The sequence below is a fragment of the Schistocerca gregaria genome, chromosome 3 (assembly GCF_023897955.1).
Source record: "Schistocerca gregaria isolate iqSchGreg1 chromosome 3, iqSchGreg1.2, whole genome shotgun sequence".
In the NCBI taxonomy this organism is placed as follows: Eukaryota; Metazoa; Arthropoda; class Insecta; order Orthoptera; family Acrididae; genus Schistocerca; species Schistocerca gregaria.
The window spans coordinates 273,545,290-273,572,860 of NC_064922.1; the positions used below are offsets into that span (position 1 = coordinate 273,545,290).

Sequence of the window (27,571 nt, forward strand, 5' to 3'; positions counted from 1 at the left end):
AAACTAGAATCAATGACAGGGAAAGATAAACTTACAACGTTGATCCGTAACATGTTGACGGCCAACTTCGTTTATATCACAGACGACGTAAGCACGTTGAAAATGATAACACAAACCAATGGCGTATTGCAGGAGGACCCACTAGGCCTTTTACTTTTCAATATTGCCACATACGATATTTTACAGATGATAAGACGAGAAATGGAGGATGTCAAAATCTACATATTTGCGCACAACATGGTCATTGGATCGAACTCCAGACTCAGCCTGCAAAGAGCAACCAACCAACTCGAGAATTGTGCGCAGGAGAATAAAATGGAAATTAACACGAGAAAAACCGTAAAGATGACATTCCGCAACGGAAGTCGAGAAGCTGCGTAAGACAGAATATATCTTGGGACTGACTCTGCAAACCACTGCCAGATCATTCTGAATATATGTTGAATCTCGCGCAGCAAGTGCCAATGTTTGACACCAAGGCAATATGCACACTGTCACTGAAAACTGCCATGGCCTTGTTCGCCGCAAAAATAGTTCCCATCGCAACCTATGGAATAGATCTCATTTGGAAAACTTGAGTCTAAAAGACGTAATGACTCCGGAAGCAGTTAAATCACGCTACATGAAAGCTGCCCTAGGTGTTTCAGAACGCACAGAGGCTAGTATACCAAATCGTCTGGGAACCATTTTTTATAGAGGAAGTGCGAATGAGGCTCCCATCCACTGACAACTCGAATAAATTCCTATATGAAAGAGAGAACAAGAGAAGGGAAATTTGGCTGGACATTTATACAACACAACCCATGACAAACAGATTCTGCACCAATACAAATCAAGAACCACAAAATATGTGAGAACAAGAGCTTCCACGACCCCGGCAGCAGTTGTGTGAGTGAATTGTGCGACCAACCCTGTGACGGTTACCATGTGAGCAGCTGTAAAAAACGAGTGAAATCACTGGTAGAACTTTGTAAATAATGAACAATGTGAACACTGAATTGTGACACACAAGACGTGATACCACAAAACTATGGAATTTATGTAACTTATGCACAACTTGCACGCATTAATTCTAATAATAATAAAAGAAGCAAAATAAAATTATTCAGGTTTTCCTAAAATGTTTCCTTTAATAATACTTCAAAAAAGTGCAAAACAGCCCTTCATTGCCTTCCACACAACTTTTGTGTGTTTTTGACTCATCTGGCCCTACGTACAGTCGTGCTCAAAAGTATCCGAACAACCTGAATTGCATTTCGCCTGATTCGCATGCAACCCACATAACGCAGCTGTCTAGCAGGTCCTCTAATCGCTCCTCAGTACAGTCGTTTGACTATTGAAAATGGTTCCAATAAGTCACCACTAGAAAACACTGTTCTGTATCGCAATAACTCAAGATCTAAAGTAATACCAACGTTTTACAAATACCAGGGAACACCTTATCACAAATAAGACTGGCCTTGAGGCTTGTAAGCTCACATTTATTACAAAAAATGACATATCTGAAACGTTCCCTCTCATTATTACGTCAGGTAGACGATGCATGTAGTAAGTTTGTCGTATTCGTGATTTCCTCTTCAAAGTAACATACCGTACTTATTATTTAACATAAAATGACATTAAAAATTTAAGTTATTCGCAAGCAGCTAGTTGAGAATATGTATGAACTTCAAATGACACGATGAACCGTCTCGTTCTACATGTGGATTCAAACCCAGATCATGCAGACTAAGCAAAGACTTCGTGACTCACGGAAACTAACAGTCATTCCTGACTAGGAATACAGGGAGCCATATACATCGTTTCTAAACAGTATCAGTTAGCAAATACCAACTTTAAATTACATAACGTAAATATATTTAACGGACGGGAATTCCTACCCAGCATCTATTGTCCTTGTTAACGAACTACGAGAGATGTTAAATATTGCTTCTTCACAAGTAACTTACTTGAAATGCCGTGAGGTAAAGCTACGTGTTGGACAGGGATTTGAACCCAGAACCTAATCGAACCACAATCAGCTGTGACATATCGGATTTTCTCGCCAGTAGCTAGATATTTTAACTGAAATGACGAGAAGAAACATTAATTTTTTCCTACCCAGGACTCCACCCTAGGATCTATCGCTGTTACGAACGTTAAATATGGGTTTGTTACATCAGTAGCGACATGTGAGCATGTTTGAACTAGAAATAATATGAAGAAGAGTTCAGTGCTGACTGGGAATCGAACCCCACACATATCGTTGACAACTGCACATAAAGAGATGTCAGCTACCGAATTTTTCTCCACCTGGAGCTCGGAATAACATCCTTGAACTTACAGTGGTCTCTCGCAAAATAGTTTGTGGCTCACTGGGCCTCAAAAACGTCAGATATCGTTAGTGTTGACAACGAATGAATATACATTAAAAATCAAAATTATTATCCACCAGCAGATAGGTGTTCTAATGCTAGAACTTGATATCAATAATGAAAACTTTAGTGCTGGGCCAGGATTCTAACCCATTCACGCGCAATATGTGGAGATGTTGAGGAATCTGCAGTTTTGAACAAACAACAAATTGTAGTCGAGCTGTATTGTCAGGTAGGGATCAAGTTCCGCGTTAAGGGCGGTCTGAGTTGCATTCCCAGTTCAGAACTAATTTTATCGACTTACAGAAGCTCAAATAAAAGATGGAATAAGTTACCTGTGACCCTACGTAGCGTTTGTTTCGTCACTAGAATTAAATTACTAGTATAAGAAAGGTTACTGTTCATAGAGTTTCTGCATGTCGCGACTCCTGACTTTATTGTAGTTCAACCTAACGTCTACTTGGTAGAGAAGGAATATCATGTTTAATGTGAATTTCAGACCACAATGCCATTATACCTACTTCACTTTGCGTAGCCAGAAGAGAATAGAATCCGTTTCTCGCTATCAGAAATCATGAGCAGAAGTTGGAATCGAATCCAGACCCTAAGCATATGAACCTATCATCAAATCAACAGACCACCAGTCCTCTTCCAATTTAACTAGGCAGTGTTCCTTTCCACTTTGGCTACTCTGTTGTGCAATCTGTTTGTTGAATACATCATGCAGTGCAAAAGAAAAGCTGTAATGTCTGTCTCTCAGAAGTCTAGATCTGGCCATATGCATTATCTCACAGCACTGTGGAATGCGGAAGTTCTGGAGGAATTGTTATTGACTTGTGGAGCTGGTGTGGCTATGTGCCTGCTATTAGCAGTAAATGTCGATAGTTCGAGTACATTCACTGCTACATTTTTTTAAAAAAATTGTTCAAATGGCTCTTAGCACTATGGGACTTAACATCTGTGGTCATCAGTCCCCTAGAACTTAGAACTGCTTAAACCTAACTAACCTAAGGACATCACACACATCCATGCCCAAGGCAGGATTCGAACCTGTGACCGTAGCGGTCACGCGTTTCCAGACTGAAGCGCCTAGAACCGCACAGCCACACCAGCCGGCTACATTTTTTTTTTTTTTAATGCAATTGTGTTGTCTGCTGAAGTTATCAATTTAATGGAACTTTGAACATAATTCCCTTCACTTCTATAATAGTGGCATGTCAAAAAAGGACTAACTTCTGCAACATTTTGTTCTTTTCCGGTTTAATAGACAGCGAGGCAGCAGATGCATCTCGAAACTTTTGTATTGTGTATGGGGAGAGCGCATCGTGCCAAAATAAGCCAGGAGAGTGTTTTCTACATTATCTGTCGTGTGGTAGTGGTATTTTATTCTTCATCAAACCTTGTTTGACAGCTTTAACGCAGAACAAGTTTTCTACATGCATGTAATCAATAAACTGCATGTGCATTGTGAGAATTCGCATATATCGCTGATGATAAATTTCTCACTCATGTTTACTATTGTTTTAACAACACTAAAAGAAACCTTACGAAAATTATGCACTGTATTATAAGAAATGAAATAATACTACCCACGATAACCTTGCGACGAATGTCTGTTTCAATAAAACACAGTATCTGCACACAAGCATGCCTCTATTGACACGAATTAGTAAAATACTACTCACTTAGATATCGATTGGGTCTGTGTTTGATTGGTATGCTGAGTCGTACTCAAGTGGTATGCAAATGTGGCATTTCTTAAATAAAGTTATGTATTCCTAGAAACCCAAAATTTGCTTGTCAGCAGTGGAAAGAGGCGTTACCTGTTGTGCAACATTCTAAGTTTTTCACCATTGGTCTATGAGCCAAAAGTATTTTCATCCGATTTCCTCATTGATGTTTCATCTGACTGCTTGTAGCTCTTTCACCAAAGTTATAAACACGTCACAGTCAGCAAGACTGGAACCGCAAACCATAACAAACACTTTTCCACAGGTCAGCATGTTACCATAGAACTAGAGCAGAGGTATGTTTCCATGCTTTCTGTTATGAGTACAATAGAACTCGAAAACCGCTGTTTAAAAGATGAGATTAGTTGCGATTTCCACGTGCAACGACTTTCCAGGGCTGAAAATTGTAAATTTACAATCTTTTGTTACACGTGAACTTAAAAGTGAACTTTGAGGCTTAATTCCGTGCATACCAGAAAGTAACTCGTCGATCACAGAGTTGCCAAACATTCCTTGCCTTGTTGCCAAATCTCAGTTACATTACCAGGAGGAAGAAGACGAACCAATGTGATCCTACAGTGGGCTGGGAAGTGACCATAGCGCCTCGAAGATGCGGCTGCTACTGCCTGGGATACGTAATCTGTCTGATTCACATTTCTGTAACTAGGTTGAGGGACTGGAGCATAGTTACTAATAATACTCAGAACTGACTGTAAACTAAGTATTATAAATCAGTAACTCTAATTGTTGTTTTTCATACCTGGCTGATAGTCGAGCACAACAAACAAATAAAAATAAAAGAAGAATGTGTGTGTGTGTGTGTGTGTGTGTGTGTGTGTGTGTGTGTGTGTGTGTGTGTGTGAGAGGAGAGAGAGAGAGAGAGAAAGAGAGAGAGATAAAAATAAGAAAGAATAAGAAAGAGAGTAAAAAATTGTTGTAAAAAATTGAATCATGATACGTAAAGAAATCTTTCATTAAAATGACATGTTCCACATAATTATGAAATGTCGTATTCATGATCTATGGAACAAGTATTAATCTAATCTAATCTAATCATATAACATTGCTGACTAGCCATGAAGAGACATGAATAACCAAATTTAAACTTGAAAATAAAAGACAACAGTTTTTGTAATTAACCAGGACTCCTATCAAGACCCTTTCGCCCCTGATAACTAACCACAAAAGATGTCTGACATACCTCCATTCAGAGGTAATAAAGTGTGCATGCATTTAAAGATGAAGGGCATGATGTGAAGTTCTGTGACTGCGATACGAACCCAACAAGTAATTGGATTGTAAACTAAGTAAAATCAAACGTTACGTATCGGTTTTTCTTACCAGCTGCTAGGTGTTTGAATCGAAAATAAGGATACAAGTATTTGTGCCTGAGCGACAATCGAACCACACACCTACCGTCCTTCTTTATCATCCTTGAATACAGCTTAAATATCAATTGCTGACTCACCAACAGTAAGATGTGTGCGTGTTTGACTAGAAATAACGACACCTATTGCGATTGTTGGCAGCATATGAACAGACATTAAAAATGCACGTTAATTTTCACTAGCAGGCCAGTGTGCATGTGATAGGGCTTGAAATGAAATTATGAATATTTTTGTACTGGAACAGGATTCGGACCCACATGCTTACCTTTGGAGGAGACCTAGAGAAGATTGCAGTCTTGGGAAAAAGAAATGAAATGATTGAACTATACCATTCCAGGAGATTTAGATCCTCGAAAGAGGAGATACGAATTTGAATCACAGTCCAGCACCAAATTTTTCATCGTCTCTAGTTCAATCAAGTGCAAGTAAAATAAAGCCCTGTTCCCTTAAATGGCTGTGGGTTCATCAAATACACATTTATCTCGGCGTCATGTGTTCAGGCTAATATGAAAATCTCAGTAGGAGAAGACGACAACGAGATGCCGGCCATGCAGGCAATAATACCCAACTATTTATGTCGACTCAACACCATGACGACAGAAAAATTGGCGTCTCAGTGTATTTTGATTATAATTCGTTAGCCTTCTTGTGACCTGGTTCTAATACCTCGTGGGAGCAAGCACAATATTTTGCTTTTTGAACACCGAGCAATAACACACAAGAATAGATGGAAGCATACAAAGAAACAATCAAACTCATGGGTGTGGATCCTGTTCGTCATAGAAGACTAAACAAAAGGGAAACATTACGAAAGCAACGAATATATTGGTTAGTATACATTATTTGTATAGATCTGAAGATGAAAACGCGCAGATCTGCACATTAGCTTCTGTCTTAATGGGCATGATTTTTAGTTTCTTCTCTGAATTTACAGATGAATTGATTATTACATGGCACAGAATGATTAGTTAGCTGTATTTCTGATAGCTTCCATTCGCACCAACTTTTTCCACATTCTTGGGCAGTCCATGAAATTCTACTTGTATGATCACATAAATGCAATCGATTTCGAAGTACAAGGTGTTTCTTATCTTACTTTTCGTGACAGGTGGGCAAAGTTGATTTCCAAAGACTTTTTATTGTACTGAAATAATCTTTTGTCACAAAGTAACAAGGTAAGTGTTTTATTCATATATATTTTGAGGGAAACTGTCATCGTGATGGAGGATTATACACCTGAATGTTTGACATAACTGATAGGAGAAAACGCTGCATATTACCAAACCAAACGCCTCCTCTCCGTATCCTCGAATGACATGAGCATGGGATTCTCCTCGCTGTTCCTAGCACAGCTGAGAATTGACAACGTTTCCACAAACATTTAGCAACACGGATTTATTTTATGGAGCTACGAATTTCCAGAAAAACTTCTGTAACTAAATCGGAAGAAAACCTTTAGACATCAAGTCCTCTTGGTAGCTCGACTTAGTAAGTTGCATTAATGGTGATAGATCCCAGCTTTCTGACTGCCAAGCTGCTTCACAATACAAGCGTCTCTGAAGAAATTCGAATCGACCATCAACGGGTCGAATTTCAATATTGTTCTTCACTTAAAACTCACATGGCAGGGTGATAAGTATGAAGGAAATGAACCTCTTGATTACTATAGGGCATCTATGCAAAATCTCCTCAATAGCTAATATGATCTCTCTGCAGACATCTACTAACAGTGGCTCTAGCACCTTACTTTTTCTCTGAGTAGCTTCAAATATGAGCAACTTTGTCGCCTTAAATCGAGTTGAATATTTTAAATATCTCTTTTCAACAGCGTTCACTTTTCCATTAATTAATGTATGGACCTCAAAACAAGCAATTTGTCTGAGTAGCTACAGAGCATGTTCTCAAAGGTATTGACACAATGTTTCGCATCTGTTTGCCATAGGGAATCAAAGAAAGAACCCAAATATGTTACATTGCATTTACTCTCTGCGTCTTGACTAACACATGAATTCATGATAAAATAAATTATTTGAAGAATCTCCCATGAAAATAAAAAGAACAGGATGTGACGCTTTAATTATTGTGCACTGGATCAGAAACAGTGAAATTAATTCTGAGCCACACTGATGTATTGCATACTAGTGTAATAAAATAATCATTAAATAAAAACGGTTCTGTGCCTCTGTTGCTATTGAGAGTGGAACGCAAAACGTAGGCACCACTCAACACATTAAAGCATTTTACACTGTTGAGAGTGAGGAGTGGAGCAGATGTTGGCGGTGGAAAGTGAGGCAGCACAGGGCCTCAGCCCCTGCCCATAGGCAGCAAACGGGTCCAAGAGAACTCAGATGTATGCGGTGTTCAGAGGCAGATGGTTGGCCAAGAAATCACTCACTTAAATATTGTTGAACCAAACTGTTATTACCAATGTGATAAAAAGCGAAATATTTTGTAGATTTCCTTGAAATACACTCACAGCTTCAGCACCGAGAGGAAAGGGGTGGTAAAAATTTTGTCGACATGTGCTTGCAAATACCAGACGTCGTGTTAGCTAGTCTCGCATTTTACCTCACGACTACTGTCATAGTCAAGACTGATGTACTCAGACTACAGTCATGCCTTCCTCCAGGAAGCGCTGCAGTCTACGATGTTGCCAGATCGAGCATATTGCCAGACATAGAATTCTGAGGGGAGCACGACTATATTGTCCACCTTATGTGAAAAACTCTGCAGTCAATGTTTTTGTCTAAGACTGCATCTACAGCACATATTGCATGCTGAAGACTCAGAAGAATTAACAAAGTAGTTTATGAGAGCACCTTTAACTATAGCGTTCGAAGTATTCATAGTATTGTATATGTGTGTGTAAATTCCTTCCAATGCCCACTCAAGGAAGACAAGGATACACAGTCTAGCTTCAATATTATAAATACGCCTCAGTTTGTGGATGAACTCAGACTTAAGTTGATAATCATTTTGAATATTTAGCAGTACTGTACCCATTGGTGTTAAACTCGTTTTCTGCCAATGATTCCCACAGCTACAGGAACACTACTTGTGATACCTGTTAGACAAAAAACTTGTGCAGTGATATCAGATGAAAAGATCAACCTGACACAAACTGTGGGAAGTTTGTTTCACAGCATTCGTACCTGGATAAAGAGCTTTTCCTATTTGAGACATCTTCAAACGTTGCTGTATAAGACATGTTAAGAAGAAACTAAATTCTTCAGCTATGACAATGTTTAATGAAATCGTCTTAATGGCACTAAATCGTGGTTTGTGAATCGTTTACTGGCCGTATTCTGCCGCATTTCGCTTATTGGAATGCAAAAAACTTACTGAAAAATTTCATACAAGGAAAGGGGGACGAAATGTCTCCCACTGGAAGGTCATGTTGTTTTATTCAAATGATTACAAAATCAGCTAAAAGGAACAGTGGCGTTGTCAGTATAAGCACATTACTGTTGTCAGTATAATGTTGCACTGCCCAGGGCTTGTAATGATAAAGGGCCCATTTAGATGAGGCATATTCTATACAGAAGTGGAAGAGAGAGCACCACTAAATTCTACAATCTGTATGCATTGCATACACACAGAAATTACTGTTACAGTGTACAACTGGAGCCCAGTGAGTGAATTGCATTTTTTCTGATGAGAAAGGGCACTGTCTATTAAGCTTGAAAAGATCAAAATGTTGCAAGAGTTAGCCCTTTTTTTTTTAAATGCGACTATTTTGGGTTGAGAAGTGAAGGGAATTATGTTCAAAGTTCCATTAGATTGATAACTTCAGCAGACAGCAGAATTGCATTTTAAAAAATATACCAGTGAATTTACTCGAACTCTCGAGGTTTACTGTTATGCTACTAGCAGACACATAGCTACAGCAGCTCCAGAAGTCAACAACCATTTCTCCAGAACTTCCGCATTCCACAGTGCTGTGAGATAATGCATATGGCCAGATCTAGACTTCTGAGAGACAGACATTACAGCTTTTCTTTTGCACTACATGACGTATTCAACAAACAGATTGCACAACAGAGTAGCCAAAGTGGAAAGGAACACTGCCTAGTTAAATTGGAAGAGGACTGGTGGTCTGTTGATTTGATGATAGGTTCATATACTTAGGGTCTGGATTCGATTCCAACTTCTGCTCATGATTTCTGATAGCGAGAAACGGATTCTATTCTCTTCTGGTTACGCAAAGTGAAGTAGGTATAATGGCATTGTGGTCTGAAATTCACATTAAACATGATATTCCTTCTCTACCAAGTAGACGTTAGGTTGAACCACAATAAAGTCAGGAGTCGCGACATGCAGAAACTCTATGAACAGTAACCTTTCTTATACTAGTAATTTAATTCTAGTGACGAAACAAACGCTACGTAGGGTCACAGGTAACTTATTCCATCTTTTATTTGAGCTTCTGTAAGTCGATAAAATTAGTTCTGAACTGGGAATGCAACTCAGACCGCCCTTAACGCGGAACTTGATCCCTACCTGACAATACAGCTCGACTACAATTTGTTGTTTGTTCAAAACTGCAGATTCCTCAACATCTCCACATATTGCGCGTGAATGGGTTAGAATCCTGGCCCAGCACTAAAGTTTTCATTATTGATATCAAGTTCTAGCATTAGAACACCTATCTGCTGGTGGATAATAATTTTGATTTTTAATGTATATTCATTCGTTGTCAACACTAACGATATCTGACGTTTTTGAGGCCCAGTGAGCCACAAACTATTTTGCGAGAGACCACTGTAAGTTCAAGGATGTTATTCCGAGCTCCAGGTGGAGAAAAATTCGGTAGCTGACATCTCTTTATGTGCAGTTGTCAACGATATGTGTGGGGTTCGATTCCCAGTCAGCACTGAACTCTTCTTCATATTATTTCTAGTTCAAACATGCTCACATGTCGCTACTGATGTAACAAACCCATATTTAACGTTCGTAACAGCGATAGATCCTAGGGTGGAGTCCTGGGTAGGAAAAAATTAATGTTTCTTCTCGTCATTTCAGTTAAAATATCTAGCTACTGGCGAGAAAATCCGATATGTCACAGCTGATTGTGGTTCGATTAGGTTCTGGGTTCAAATCCCTGTCCAACACGTAGCTTTACCTCACGGCATTTCAAGTAAGTTACTTGTGAAGAAGCAATATTTAACATCTCTCGTAGTTCGTTAACAAGGACAATAGATGCTGGGTAGGAATTCCCGTCCGTTAAATATATTTACGTTATGTAATTTAAAGTTGGTATTTGCTAACTGATACTGTTCAGAAACGATGTATATGGCTCCCTGTATTCCTAGTCAGGAATGACTGTTAGTTTCCGTGAGTCACGAAGTCTTTGCTTAGTCTGCATGATCTGGGTTTGAATCCACATGTAGAACGAGACGGTTCATCGTGTCATTTGAAGTTCATACATATTCTCAACTAGCTGCTTGCGAATAACTTAAATTTTTAATGCCATTTCGTGTTAAGTAATAAGTACGGTATGTTACTTTGAAGAGGAAATCACGAATACGACAAACTTACTACATGCATCGTCTACCTGACGTAATAATGAGAGGGAACGTTTCAGGTATGTCATTTTTTGTAATAAATGTGAGCTTACAAGTCTCAAGGGCAGTCTTATCTGTGATAAGGTGTTCCCTGGTATTTGTAAAACGTTGGTATTACTTTAGATCTTGAGTTATTGCGATACAGAACAGTGTTTTCTAGTGGTGACTTATTGGAACCATTTTCAATAGTCAAACGACTGTACTGAGGAGCGATTAGAGGACCTGCTAGACAGCTACGTTATGTGGGTTGCATGCGAATCAGGCGAAATGCAATTCAGGTCGTTCGGATACTTTTGAGCACGACTGTACATGACAATATACAGGGAATAACATCTGGAACCCAAAGCTTTAGAAGCTAAAGCAATTGCAATGAAGTAGAGAGAATGACATTTCTTTATCAGTACGAAAAGCATATTCAGTGAACAACTGAGAATGCAATTGCATTTAGCTGAACATGCCTTCTGTCACGTGAGAGCTGGCCAGGGTGGCCGAGCGGTTCTAGGCAGATTTCTGTTGGTACCAGTCATCCTTGACACTAATAACGATATAAGACTGTTCATAAAATTAATTTTTCAATTCTCAGTTCTCACTTGTACGAGCAGGCGTGTTTGATTGATGTACGGTGTGAGCACAACGAGAGGATACCCAAATATGTTATTGTTGGCATTGCTCATTTTTAATTACACACCTTCCTCTGAATCACTTCCATATTTCATCACTTTACTGTAATAGCACTCTCAGCAACACTCCAATATCCATAACAACGCCTTTCACATATATATCTAACCACAGCACAACATAACAGCTCCATGTCCAGTGCTCAACTCTGCAGTTGCGATGCCCTCAAAGATACTCCACAACCAAGACAGTGATGTGACAGTATGCTTACATGCCTCGGTGCTTGTGATGGCCATGTGTTGGTTAGGAGGAGGCCAATTGAGGGCTTGCAACCAGCCAGTCTGTAGCCTAGACACAGGACCAGTCTTAGCCATCCAGGTGCCCCAGGCGAGTCGTCCAGTTGGCGCCCTTTATTGTAGAAATAGCGAACCTGGCAGTGCTTTGCAACAAGGTATTTGACTGTTTTCTAGAAATCGTCTTAAGTGGTTAATGGCGTCATCTTATGATCATAACATGGTTTTTTCCATCGTAAATTTGAGTATTTTATTTTTTTTTAATGGAAATGAAATCCAAATAATCTGAAAGCCCGCTACGATGCTCCATGTAAGTCTTGTGTAGCCTGTGACGTCAGTCCAGCATGCTGCTGTCGCTGCAGTAACAGTCAGTATGGCAGTGATATATTGTTTGGGCATTCACGTTTTGGGAAATTGTCTAAAAATATTGCGTAGAACTGCATTGTACATCTACAAAAACTCCAGAAAATTGTTTTTGCATGTTCCAAACAAAGAAAAGATGCGTAAAATGTGGTTGAAACAGGCTCGTATATCCCAAATATTTCTTTTATTTTCTGAAGCACCCCTGTACTAAAGCAAAAATTATTCAAATTGGTCAAGCCATTTCTTTGTTTTGGTGACACTAACACACAACAATTGATTTATATATATGGGAGGTAATATGTATAACGAAAAAACACTAATTTTGAATTGGGTACCATATTTTTATTGAACACAAAACATATTACGCCTAATGAAAAACAATTATAAACAACTAAAATTTTACTTTTCTCGCTTTTCTGTCGGCAAAGTCTCTGATCAGATGAGCAAAGTCCAGGTTTTCTGCAACTTCATTTTCAATGGACAGTGAGGCCAAACTGGTTAGTCTTGTTTGAGACATTGTAGACCGCAAGTACGTTTTTATCAACTTCAGTTTGGAAAAACTGCGTTCGCCGCTTGCGACAGTCACTGGTATTGTTAGCAAAATACGTAACGTTATCCAGATGTTGGGATATAACTCTTGAAGATTATGCTTTTTTATGAAGTTTAAGGCCTCAATAGGCGTTGCCTGGCTGTCTTCGAGATAGTATTGCAGGCCTAAAATTTCGTCGCACAGCAAATTTCCATCAATATCTGACTTCATGTTGATAGTTAACTTTTCTTGTAATTTAGAACAGCATTGCATTAGTTCTTCTTTATTTTGATTTTTTTTAATGTCAAACAAGAAACTCCATGTCGCAGAAAATTCTTGCATCTGTTCAAATCTTTCTTTCATGGATATGTGCACGGTGTCCAACAGTGCATTGAAAAACTCTACTTTAAACTTCTTTTTTTGGGTCAGTTATTTGATCATCAACAGCCTCTTCACCCGGCCTTCGTTTAATACATCTTAATCGCATTTGTGGTTTAAATAATGGCTGCGTATCAAGATCCGAAGCCAGTTCAGTTGCTTTTACAATAGCTTGTTCGAAACCTGTTTGTCTATATGTTTCCAAATAAGAGCAACATTTGTCAAGGATTCCCATAAACTCGACAAAGTTGATTGTGGGTGACTGACTTGCTTTACTCACAACGTTAATTTGAAACAGAACATCATACCATGTCACGAGAGAAACAATGAAGCTGAAGTCTTTTAATTGTCCTCCTAGTGTTGTCTCTTCGTGTGACACCGCAGCATCGCTTTGTTCAGTAGCATCGGCCAAGGAAACCAAAGCGTCATGCATTTCGCATAATTGATAACGAACCGCTTTGACGTTATCAATTCGAGCTTGCCAGCGTGTGTCACTTACGTTTTTCAGGGTGTATATCTTCAAATGGTTGGTCAAAATTTTCCATCTATTTACCGATCCAGCAAATAGATTAAACATTTTTTGTAACATTCCGAACAATGTCACGGATTTTAATGCCGATTTTGCCGCATCACACAATACCAAATTATAACTATGGCATCCACATGGCACAAAAAAATCTAGTGGATTTAACTTCTTAATTTTGTTCTGGACGCCTTTATTTTTCCCCTTCATGTTCGCGCCGTTATCTTAGCCCTGTCCTCTGCAGTCATTAATGTTAAGGTCAAGATTACTCAATGTTTTTAAAATGCTTTCTGTGAGACCTTCACCGGTTGTATCATCTATTTGCAGAAATGAGATGAAATGTTCTTTTACACTTACGCCATCCTCTGTTATGTCGGCGCATCTTAAAGTTATCGGAAGTTGTTCTTTGTGGCTTATATCTGGAGTACAGTCAGCTATGATTGCATAATACTTTGAACCCTTTAGGCGGGATACGACTGTAGACATAACGTGTGATGCCATGAGTTCTATTAATTCATTTTGTATATTTTTGCCGCAATAATGGTCAGCCAACTCACCATTCAATGCCAGTCTGACGTACTCTTCCATGATTGGATCAAACTTTGCCAATAACTGTACAAGACCTAAGAATTTTCCGTTATTTGGGGTAAATAATTTATCTAATAACCCTCTGAATGCCATATTATTTTCAGTTAAATACAAAGTAATGTGCATCAATCTTTGAAGCACATTGCTCCATCGTAAACTTTCTTTAGAAATTAGCTTTTGTTCTTCCTTGTCAATAGTTAATCCAGCCTTAAAACTTATTTCAGCTTCAGTCCATTGAGTAAATGCTTTTTTGTGGTTAGGACTATTTTCATGCAGTTTCAGAGCTTCACTTAAATGTTTCCAATTTCTGAAACCCACAGTGGTAGTCAAATTACTAGTTAACTTTAAATCAAACAGTCGACAACAAAAGCAAAAGACACTGTCGTTTGATACAGAATAAACTAGCCACCGTCGTCTGATAGTTTCTTCGTTTGATAGTTTTCTTGTGTAATGAGTTGAAGAGAAATGACGCCCATTTTCATCTTTTGGAAAGTTATTTAGACATACTTGTGAGGGTCCACATATTATAATGCGATCTATATCTCTAGCATTAAGTACTTTTGGCCACGTACCTACATCAGAAACATTGTATTCTTTTATTGCAAGAACGTTGATACTTTCATCGACCACAGATGTCATGTGTTGATTTTGACTTGGAAAAATATCAGAGGATTCATGCAAAGATGTACTGCACTGCTCAATTTGATCACCTTCAATAGGTGATTGTATATTTTTTGTGTATAATTGTTCAGTCTGAAGAAATATTTGCTGATACATGGACTTTTGATTCAATATCTGAAGTATTTGCCTTAGAATTTCCTTTAAGGTCCTTATAAATATTCATGTGCTTTTTAGTTTCTTCAAGAACTTTTTCTTTTTCAGCTTTTCTTTTCCGATTTTCTGAACCAGAAAGCTTTTTTTAATCATTTCCTTCTCTTCTGGCATGATTTAATAATTTGACAAATTATAGCTTGGACACTGCTCTATTTCGCGACCACAATATTCGATCTATAACAAATAAAGAAATTCACCTATCAGTAGACGTAACTAGAAAAAAACCTGAACTGAAAGATAAAAAAGTTTTTCGCACTTACCAGAAAATTAAAATGTTGACACAGTCACAACACTCGTTTCACTCACAATTATTCAGCCACGAAAACATGACCGCTGTCTGCGACTCTTACTGACAATTACTGACATGCGGGTGCAAATCGTAGCGCTGCCAACATATGCAGTCTAACAAACATTGTGTGGCGCTGTATTATTACAGTATGTCAGGGCAGAATTCTCTATGAATGCAGTGCACACATTGCATGATCTATTAATTAATGTACATGAGTCATTAAGTCACAAATATTCGATATAAATACATTTGTATTAATTAAATCATAATGTAATGTATATTTCACAGTCAGTATTTTCTTTTATTTGGAGCGACCGGTAGTTTCTGTTGTGAACGAGAGATGGTGCGGCTGCATGGGCTCTTCCTTGTTGCAGTTCTTGAAACAAATAAGAGAGGCGCTTTGGTAGAGCCCGTGCTAGCCCGCGTCAAACATGGATGGTTGCAGACAATACGAAAATTGCATTCAGCATGATTTCTCTTCTGCTACCCCGAATTCATCGTGCATTCATGAGATTAGCGACGTATGTTGAATGAGACTGAATAATATTTTAGTTTCCTGAAATGGGTGATTGTAAATTGTAATTTTTTTTACATGCATTTAGTACATGGTGCCCCACCCTAAAGCGCGCGCTGCCTAGACACATGGACCTATACCTGGCGTTATGGACTGAGGTGCGATTTCATATGACAGCAGGAGCACTCTCGTGGTTGTCCCATGCATCCTGACTATAAATTTGTACTTCAGTCATATGATTCGTCCTGTTGTACTGTTGTTTATGAGCAGCATTTCAAGGGATGTTTTCCAACAGGATAGCACTCCCCCACCTGCCACTGTTGTAACTCAACATGCTCTACCGAGTGTCGAATATGTTGCCAGTGCCTGCTCTGTCACCAGATCTGTCTCCAGTAGAGCACATACGGGACTTCATTGGATGACAACTCCAGCACCATCCACAACCAGCATTAACCATCTCCATATTGACGGAGGAAGTGTAACAGGCATGGGATTCCATCCCAAAAACAGACATCCAGCATCTGTACATGCACATTTGCATGCTTACATGTAACTTTCTGGCAGTTACACCAGTTATTAACATACCAGCATTTCACATTTGCAATGGTTTTAGCTTGCACTTACATTAGCCTGTGATCTTGCAAAGTTAACCATTTAAATATATTACCTAGACATATGTATTCTCGAAATTTGTTTACTCTTTATTGATTACTTTTTTGTGTTGCGATTTTTTTTCTGGCGATCTATAAGAATGGCGACTTACCATTAGATTTTCGAAAAAAATACCATCCACACAGGTATGAAGACAGAAAGGAGAAATAAGTGTGATAACTACCAAATGATCAGCTTAACACATTATGCATCCAAGCTGCGCACAAGAACAATGTACAGAAGAATGGTAAAGAAAATGGAGTATTGTTGGATGACGACCAATTTGGTTTTAGGAAAGGTAAAGGCAGCTCTGATGTGCTTGATAATGGAAGCCAAACTGAAGATAAATCAAGACAATTTCATTGGAGACGTTGATCTAGAAAGAGAAAATATGAGGAATAAATGTCCGGCAATGTAGATTTGGAGAGCAGTGTTGTATGGTAGTGAAACATGGATTGTGGAACACCATAACAGAGGAGAATTGATGCTTTTGAGACGCAGTGCTACATAAGAATATTCAAACTTAGGTAGACTGATAAGAGAAGGAATGAGGAGATTCTCCACAGATTCGATGAAGAAAAGAGCATATAGAAATCACTGACAAGAAGAAGGAACAGGATGATAGGACACACGTAAGACATCAGGGAATTACCTGTAGGATGCAAGGTGGAGCTGCAGAGGGCAAAAACTGTAAAGAAGGGCAGAGATTTGAATACATACAACAAATGAGTGCGTCAGAATACTGATGAAAACATTATGATTTACATGATCATCTACAAGCAACACAGTTCTTCTACTCCTGTGCTTTCATTTCCATTCATTTGTGTCAAAAGTTTCAGTATATGCAACTCATGTTCCAATTCCAAACATTGAAACAGTTGATGAAAGGTCAGTTGCTGTTGTTTTGGGATACTGACCTGCACGTGACTAGAACTGAGTCCCCATTCCCTCCAGAAAAAGTTGTCTACTCAGCTGTTGTTGATGGGCACAAGCTCGAGTGACTTGCTCTCAAAGATCTTTGAAGAGTTTCATCAAGGAGTTTTGGTGAGAACCATACACTCAATACATCTGCCTGAAAAGCCAGAAGCATCACAAGTTTGTCACGACTTACAAAAAAGATGGGATGTTTTTTGTTTGACATCTCATCAATGATGAGGTATTAAGGTCAGAACAAAATCTCAGATCAAATGATTTTATTCCATTTTTCAGTATTTTATAATGCAATGCTCAGATGGGATAAGGTTATGGAAATAAATCAGACAAGTGTTTTTCAAAGGAGCCTCTCTTCATTTATTTCAGGCACCTTAGAGCCATCTCAGTTAACCAAAATCTGGATGTAGATTTCAATCTTTGTCCAGCTGTGTACAATTCTAGTGTCTTAGCCATTGCACCACAGCACCTGGTCTGAAAGAAAGTTATTAAGTAAAATCCTTAATTATACACAGATAAAGAAATCAGTTTCAGTGCCATTTTATGAATATAATACTAATTATATGTACAGTGTTTATAGTATGCTGTTGATAAACATTAGAAGGGAAATTAATATATTTATTATGCTTTGTTCAAAAAGTTTTGTTCATTTCGTATTCATAGATGAATTAAACATTTTTTGTCAGTACTATTTAATTCATCATTTGCTTTCAATTTCATCTCACATCATCACCTAGGAATGACTACTGGTACAATCGTTGTTTGCATTAGCAATAAATCAGCCTTATGTGGCACAGATGTGTGTCTCCTTGCATTTGTTTTCACATGTGCTACATTCGAACTTCTTGTTATGTTTTTCTGGCTGTATACAAGAGACTACTTCATATAAGTGTGTTCCATGTAGTGTCATAATTCTTTCCATTTGATATTTATTTACTGAGTTTCGGTTCTTCATATATTGTAAACTGGGACTACTTTGGGATGGGTTTTAGTATTTTCCTGGATTTCTGAAACGTTTTAGCATATTAAATGACTAAATGTAAATGAGTTTGATAGATTTAACCTTCCTCTTTTTGGATATGAAACTCATTTTGTTCTGTAACCATTCCTTGCCAAGTAGGTCAAGTAACTTTTCAGGCTAAAACTAATAAAGAAAGAAAACTGTCCAAATGTTAGACTACCAAATCTTTACTTGGGTTGGTTCCACCATAATGATATCTCTTTATTTGGACCAGTATTGGCTCCACAAAAATGACATAAAAGTAACAGTAACACAGAAATTCTGAAGAAGTTAATAAATTAAGCACATTGAAGAATTAGAGAAATTAATTAGTAACAGTGATCAGCCACAAAATTATGGCGTCTGGTAAAATTCAGTCCAGTGCATACAGTCCCATCTGCTTAACATAAAAAATATCTTGACAACCAACTCACTTCAGCAGGCTAATGATTTGCTGCATATTGTAGAAGATCCTCTTTCTCAGGCCACTTCCACTTTTTTCCACATTTTTCCATGATGGAGACCAGTAGCCCTTTGTTTCTCTTTTTCTGACTTGTCCTGGATATAGTTTACCTTCATATGTGACAAGTATGATCATCTCAAACACTTTCTCTTTTTGGTTCCTAACATATGCGAGGTTTGACGATTCAAATATGCGCCTGGCCATCCTCATTTAGGTTTTCTATGGTTTCCCTACATTGCTTCAGGCAAATACTGGGATGGTTCCAGTGAAAGGGAGTGGTCGACTACCTTTCCCATCCTTCTCTAATCCAATGGAACCAATGACCTCACTGTTCGGTTCCCTCACCCAAATCAACCAACCCATGGGAAGTAACTAACTGGGCTGGTGCAGACTCATCAGTGTCTTTGGATCCATGTTCTTCATTCTCAACATCCATGCTTGCTCTGTCATCTGATTCTGCATAATGTACAAAAGATGAGTTCTTGTCAGTATTGCTGTCTGTGTCCTCTTTATTTAGCATCATCTTTGCTTGATGACGAGCTCTCTGTGCTATTTTAGCTCGTACTCTTGAAGTGGATGGCTCATTCACCTTGGGAGGAAGAACATCTTCTGCAGAAATGCTCTTTTTTTGGGAACGCTTACCTTTTTATGCCTCACTGTTTGACACTTCTGAGTTGCTTCATTTCTCTTCTGCATGAATTGATCTGTGGGTGTGTTACCAATAATTGCAGTGACATTTGTTTTCTGGACCATCATGAATGATGGAAGCTTTTGCAGCACAATTTGATGATTCAAGGGGTAGATGCCACTTTCCTAAAAGCCTGTTTTCAAGTTATCTCTTCTTGAGGTCAAAATTCCCACAGCTTCTTGAGCAAGGTGAGGAATTGGTTTTTGAGCACAGAGCTTCACCTGCTGCCTACTGCTGTAAATTTCCAATCGCCAAGGATGTTCCAGCATTGTACTTTCAAAGGTCAAATGCATGCAATATCAAGTGGTCATTGAAGGTGGGTTGCATTCGGTGGCAGTGCAATTAATTTGATGTTGTACTCTTCACACAACTGGACCACTTCAAGATTTATATGTGAGCCTATAATAAGCTTCAACACCATCTTGTCATCTCAAGATAGGCAGGAGTAATTGGATAAACCAATTCTCAAAGCACTCACTGTCAGACCACCCACTCATAGTTCTGTTTTGCCGAGCTCCCTGTGGCCCATTTTCTGTCAATGTGTCTCACAAGTTTTCGGCTTTGTAATATACTTAACGGGGTGATTGTTCCCCCTTTGGTAATTATTTTCTAACGCTCCAGATCATCAACTAATTTGGTTTTGACGTAATTCCACACATTCTCAGGTAGAACACCTTCTGTCCCTATCTCCTAATTGGCAAAGAATGCAGCCACGATTTCTTTGTCGATTGCTGCTCTTGCACACGTGATGTTTTTCACTGCCCTGTGAGTCAAAACAGTGCTGAAGTGTCGCAGTCCTGATGTTCCCCAACTGGCAACCAGTCCCGAAGTAGCTTTTTTTTTCTTTATTGCTATTTTAATACCTTTACGAAAAAGGCAGGCCGACAGCGGCCTATGCCGAAGTAGCCACAGTCAGTGCCAGTGTGGTAATATATATATATATATATATATATATATATATATATATATATATATATATATATTACCCAAATTACTACTTTGGACAAGTTCAGTGAAAATGCAGTTGGCTATGCTAATGTAGTACGATACGTACAGTTAATGCGATTTATGGCACATGCAAAAACGAATCACTGAAGATTGCAACAATTTTCAAGTTGTTATTAACTAGAGCAGTGATATGTTAAATTTCAAATTATCTCATCTTTCACGTGTAGATCCATGACTCTTTCAATATCAAATTTATTGCTGTTAACAAAACGTTTAGCTTCTTGTTTAAATCTGAATCCTATATTCCAGGGCTTAATCATTATCCTCAAACTTTTCTTTCGGTGTTTTTCTAATTTTATATAGTTTTCTAACCTTCGTGACTCACCAATATTTCTAGGGGGCATTTCCTACTAGAGACATGCTAGAGCTGGGTGGATATTTTTGCGGGCAGCATCTTTGGCAGAATGCGTGGAATGAAGTGTTGTGTCACGTGCTAGGAACTGAAGTTTATGTTTGGGTAGTGATGGGAGTGTAACGGATGACGGTTAAACATAAGATTGGCGCTTTATAAAGAAGAAGAACCATGACATCGAGTAGTTCTGATGAAGGTGAATTACAAGTACAGTGCGCAGAGATTACGTCAACTTATTTTGAACCAAATCCTAGAAGATTTGTAAATGATTACACTGTTGAGTCATTGCGGAGACGCACGTACCCTATTCAGATTTCCTGTCATATCCAGAGACAACATCCTCATTTTCCTAGTGAAACACATTGGGGTACGAGATTTCCTTTACGTCGTAATGTAAATGGTAATGTCTTTTACCCAGTCTTTCCGTAAATTATTACATCGACGATAGCTCCTATGCGCAATCTGTGCGATATACGTAGGCAATCAAAAGACACGAAAATATGCAGAGTAAAGCGGCACCTAGCATCTCGTATCGGATTTGCGAAATAAACCGGTAATATTGTAGGTTAATAAGGTTATCGAAGAAATATGAAAAATTTGTCATGAAAGAACTACAGCGTTTGGAACTGATAAACGGCTCAGAAAATGTATGTTTGAATTGTTGTTAATTTAGTTGTTCTAAAATGCCGAAATTGTATCGTAAATACATGAGAATAATCAATTTCCGTGTATCTGGGGTACAAGTTATTTCTTGTTGCTCTGTTGGTACATAGCGTTGTTCATCTAACGATGCAATTAGATAATGTAGCCTCGACAGAACTGGGAAGCATAGTAAGACTCTTTTTTTTTTTAGCCTACCCCAGTGTAGAAGTCTGCTTGATCTTCCTGGATTCAGAGCTGTAGTTTGCATTGAAACTTTGACTTCATTTGTTCAACAGTTCTTGTGCAAAGAACGGGGCAATTATTATATACTTTTATCGTTAGCTAAGCCATCAACAGATAATAGGCGTTGCCAAAAACAGATTTTGAAACATTATTATTCATCAGTAACTGTTAGCTGCAGTATTGTGTGTTTCCTTTCTGTCAGCCGTTTGTAGCAGTTTCGTGTGTACCGATGTTTTGTCATAACATAGAGCTGACAGGGCAATTTTTATGTTTCTGACGTTATTTCTCATGATCATGTTTACTTCTTCCACCCCATTCAAGTCAGTGTCCGTGCCTTCAGTTTTTGGGCCTATTGTTTCAACCTTCCACATCATTTAAATAGTTCCGTTTTAAGACCTATTCTGTGTACCTTATTCAATTATTAAAGTATTTTAAGACACTTAACTGACTCTGTTGTATAGAGGTATATTACATGTAATTCATCAAGTAGCAGAGGTATGGAGTTGTTAAGAGGCACACACAAAAGAGAGAGAATCTGTGCCTTTTGATGACTCAATACCTCTGCTATTTGGTGAGTAATCACTTTTACTATTAAATATTTACATGCTGCCAGAACTTTCCTTACTGTATTTACATCAGTAGGCTAATGTATGTTTATGTATGATACAAAACTAGAAGATTGTTTTTCCATTCACAGTTACTTATTCAAACCAGAATTCCGTGGCTCCTAAATTAACAAATCCTGGCAATCCAAAACAAGCAGCGTTTGCTGTTGGTGGAATATTCGTTATTTCATGTTTTGCATTAATTTATTTGTATGCAAACTTCCCAGAACTTGAAGTGTAAGTACAAACCAATTTGTAACTATCATAACTAGTTCTGTTAGTTGACTATTTCCTTTTGGAAAAAAATGAGAATGATAGCCTACTGTAATGTTTCTAATGAAGGATAATTAATGGAAGAATTTATTTCTGTATCTTGAAAGGCAGTGCACTTCACACCTGAATGAATGAAACACTAACATTTTATATGCTAGTGGTTCCCTTAACCCCCTCCCCCTTCATATTTGGTCCCTAGTTTTATAAAATAATTATGTTTCAACCACACCAAAACAGAATTTGAAACCATAAAGCATGTGCAGCAATCCATGGTATATCTAAGTCAACATAGATACTCGACGAACCACTGTGAATTGCATGCCAGAGGGTAGTTAGCAAAGGGTCATTGTACATGAACCATCTTCAATTTTGTTGAATTTTGTACAGTATGTGCCTGAGGGCCCTACATGAACTTATGCAAATTTTCAGGTACACTTGTAACTTGGCTTAGGTACTAGAGCGCCTTCTGTGAATACAGCCTTTACAGAGACTGAACACATGCAAAGAAACCTTCAATTTTGGCATTCCACTGTTCCTAATGTAAAACAGTTAGACTCTTGCTTCTGGGTTTTGTGCTCTGCACACAAATGATGGAAATAGATTCAGAAAGAAATGCATTTGGCATAATCTCAGTTCAAAGTGGGCAGCAAATCATGTTGTGAGAAATTTGTCCCATACTTTAATGAGTAGTGGAGAAAGTGTGCTATGGATCTGGTCTTTTGCCAAACTATCATCATCTGGGTGTTTAGTAGGCCTACACCACAAATTTGGACCTGGCTTGTGTGTATACTTACTGTGCTATCACCCTGTAAGTTTTCTAAAAACCTCAATGTCTCAAAATATACTCATGTTCAAAGTCCCATGACTCAAAATAGACACCTGCCACATTACATTCATTAACACCATTCAACAGAGTGCATTTCATTCAATTAGAAAACATATTTCCATTTTGGTGTTTCTTTGGCCAAGGTACAAAAATTTCACCTAAACTATTGAACTTTTTGTAATTCAAGAAAAATCCATGGGCTAGTCCATGGTGGCTATGCTGCTACCAGTCTCAGTGACTGGTAGCCCCATCACCAAGGGGCGATGCCTGATAGCCATGCAAGGTCAGCCACTAGTGGGTTTCCTTACTGCAGGTTCCCAAGCCTGAAAGTGGGAACTAGCAGGTTCCCAAACCTGAATGTGGATATCCAACAGGTTCCCAACCCTTGTTTGGGTCTCCTTGTAGTTCGCAAACCCTAATGTAGGATTCTTCAGTTATTAAATGCTTTAAATTTGTTGCTGATGTCCAAAACTGTTGCTTCTGGCAAACTGTGTTGCCGCCCTATCACTGTAGCAGCTGGAACTTGTATGACTGCAATTATATGTTGTTCTGCAATTCTGGCTATGTCTGTTCTAGCTGGCCAGTGAAATGATTGATCAGCTCCATGAGACTGCATGAAATTAATCAAGGCATCTTTTTCTTCACATGAAAGTTTACAGGTGTTTCCTATCTACCATTTTCCATTATAAATGCGAGCAACATACTGTCCAGGTCATAGTTCAGTAATGGCAACATGTTTAGTAGCAACTTTAGCAAATCGGTTAACATTTGCCATAAATGACAATGTATCATTTGATACTTTAAGAATCTGAAGTCCCTTTTCATCAACTGACACAAAATGGTGATGGTCTCTCTTACCAGACACTGTACATCCATCCTCAAAACATTTTTCTTGATCGGTTTTTGCATCTTCAATAATGTCATTTTCAGTGTAGATAAATTAAATGCCATGCACATTTTTTTGGCAATATTCGAACAGATCCGTTGATGTTAAGATTTGGTTGTCAGTTGGGTGCTGAAGGCTAGCTCTTGCTGCTAAGCACTTAACTGTGCCCCCAACTCCATCACATGGGGATTTCCTGTGGCTTGTTCCGAAATAAATCCATTCTGCAGTAATGCCTAACTCTTTTTTTCGTGATGCCAAAGATTTTGGAAGCTCTTAAAATTTTTGTACTGTGTGGCAGAACCGTCCCTAAAATAATAAACATGCTTAATTTCTTTAAACATGCGCTTCAGGGATTTCATCAAATATGTTAAAAACACGGAGGCAATCCCCTTTGGGCTGTGCCAATATTCCCTGTCCAACTTTCTAGCCTTCCTGACCATTCTTTCTTTCTGATAGACCAGCTTTGGGGAACTAAGGTCAAAATTTGAATTTTCTTATTATGATTTGATATATGTAATTAGTCTTTCAATTCTTGGACCAGCTGACTGTAATCTGACCAAGTCAAGAATTGCTTGCTTGTGGATAGTTGCTCCAGTTCACAGAGATCAAGTCCTCCCACTTCTGCAATTATCTTAATAATTGCATCTTAACTTGATGTATTGTGCACTTTGCGTATCCTTTTGTATCCCTTGCATGAATTTGTTGAAATTTTAATGGTGGTATTCCAACAGCTGTTAAGCTTGTATACAAACCGTGAGCAACATTATTCTCGTCTTCATCTGACTGAGATGTAACTTCCATTTTTGAATATTTCAGTGTATCAAATTCTTTTCTACAGGAAGGGCACATTTTTTGGCCTGGTTTAATATCAGACACAGTTATCGTTTTTAGTAGATCAGCTGTTTCTATGTTGATTGAGTGCAAACTTTTTTTGTGTAGTATGGTTGTTCGTACCAAATGGGTTGGAGCATGATGCTTGCAAAAATTCAAATCTTTGTAGGAGTAAAGCTTTGTGGCGGAAGCATAATTTAGCAGTTTCATTAGTGTGTATAGTAAGTAATTCTTGTTTTTCTAGGGAAAGTTCCTTTACAGCTTTTAGTCCTTTTAAGGCACTGTATGTAATTAAATGGCATGGGGAATCGGTATTTCCAAAACTGCATAGCCTACTTTTACTTGATCTTGTTTTTCCATTTTAGCTACAACTTGATATGCTTCAGGCACAAAGAACAAATTTCCAAGTCCTAAATAAAGAAAAGAAATAAAATTAATAAGTATCCAGCTTAACAAAAATTATGTAGCAACCTCTAGTACAGTTAAATGGTTAAATTTAGCAATAAACCTGTTACAAACAGGTTTAAAATCACCAAATAAACAGCAAAATGAATGTTTAAACACTGAAGACATAATCAACAAAATTTCAAATTTAAGGCACAACTTTTGCACCATACCCAACGAGACACCAAAATGGAAATAACTTTTTCTGATAGAATGAAATATGCTCTGTTGAATTGTGTTAATGAGTATAATGTGGTAGGCGTCCATTCTGAGATATGACTTTGAACATGGGTATATTTTGAGACATTTGTTTTTTTAGCAAATTTACAGGATAATAGCACAACAAGTATACACACAAGCCAGGTCCAAATTTGTGATATACTGAACACCCAGATGACAGTAGTATGGCAAAAGGCCAGGTCTATAGCGCACTTTCTACGCTAATTATGCCTCATTAAAGTATGGGACAAATTTCTCACAACATGATTGGTTGCCCACTTAGAACTGAGATTATGCCAAATGCGTTGCTTTCTGATCTCTGCTTCCATCATTTGTGTGTAGAGTGCAAAAAGTTGTATCAGTATACCCAGAAGCAAGAGTCTTAATTCTTTTACATTAGGAACAGTGGAATGCCAAACTAGAAGATTTCTTTGTAACTTTCTGTTCTCCGTAAAGGTGGTGTTCACAAAAGTGGCTCTAGCAGCTCAACCAAGTTACAGGTGAGCCTGAAACTTTGCACCAGTTCATGTAGGGCCCTCAGGTATGTACTGTACAAATTTCATCAAAACTTGATGATTGAGTTGGGAGCATCTTCTAAACTGGGACACTTGACATGGAATGACCTATAACGTTTCATATCGTTCCACTTGAGTGTGGAGCATAGCTAGAATGACTGCTTAAATCCCTCCATGCAGACAGTAATTAGTCTTATTTTGTCATCGTAATCCTTATGGCAGTGATATGTAAGGGGCTAAACAATGTATCTAGATTCTGCAGTGAATTTTTTTTTTTTTTTTTTTTTTTTTTTTTTTTTTTTTTTTTAAGCAAGCTTTCGGTAGATCATTTCCATGTGTCTTAAAGACAGCATTACTGTGATGCAGTACAGCGAAGCAAAGAAACCTGTGACTGTTTGCCCCGCCCCTCTATGTATTCGTTCAGTATCTCTATTTGGTCCTATTTGATATGGGGGCCAACATACGTGGACAGTATTCTAAGATGGGATGCGCTAGTAATTTATGAGCAGACATCTTTGTAGATTGGCTGCATTTCTGCATTATCCATCCAGTGAACTGAAGTCTACATCTACCTTACATACGACAGCCTGGATTATCATTCTATTTCATATCTGTGCGAGTTGTTTCTCCCAGGTATTTTTATGAGTTGACCAGTTCTATTTGTATGTCTTTGTAGTAATTGGATATTACTTTCTTTTTTAAAGCAAGTTGCCAATCTGCACCACTTTGAAAGTCTGTGAAGTGGTGATTGAGTATTTGTGCAACTTTTTTAAGATAATACTTCATAATATATGACATTGGTTACTGTCTTGCAAACAGTAGCTGCAAGTGAACACACAGATTCAGTTTTTATAGATTTCTGTTACAAGTTGTCTGCTAACCAAGGTGCAATCATGCTGAAGTATTTTCCCATAACTTGATTGGCTTCAGCATTATTTGACTAACATAACCAATACATTAGACTAGTTGGTGAGTGTTCCATAGAAAAAATAGTAACATCATGTGTTCCCCAAGGAAGTGTAATAAACCT

The 27,571-nt window shown here is 38.2% G+C and overlaps 1 protein-coding gene across 2 annotated transcripts in view; it reads left to right on the top strand.

The window, feature by feature from the left end:
* The first annotated feature begins 21,044 nt into the window (after window positions 1-21,044).
* LOC126353802 (transmembrane protein 41B-like) overlaps window positions 21,045-27,571 on the top strand; it is a 53,338-nt gene continuing 46,811 nt past the window's right edge. The window contains exons 1-2 of one of the 2 annotated variants that reach the window (XM_050002899.1): window positions 21,045-21,253; window positions 22,640-22,784. In XM_050002899.1, coding sequence (XP_049858856.1) covers window positions 21,229-21,253; window positions 22,640-22,784 — 170 coding nt within the window. In that variant the 5' untranslated portion in view covers window positions 21,045-21,228. Of the gene's footprint in view, window positions 21,458-22,639; window positions 22,785-27,571 lie in introns of both variants that reach the window. The other variant, XM_050002898.1, reaches the window with a different exon arrangement.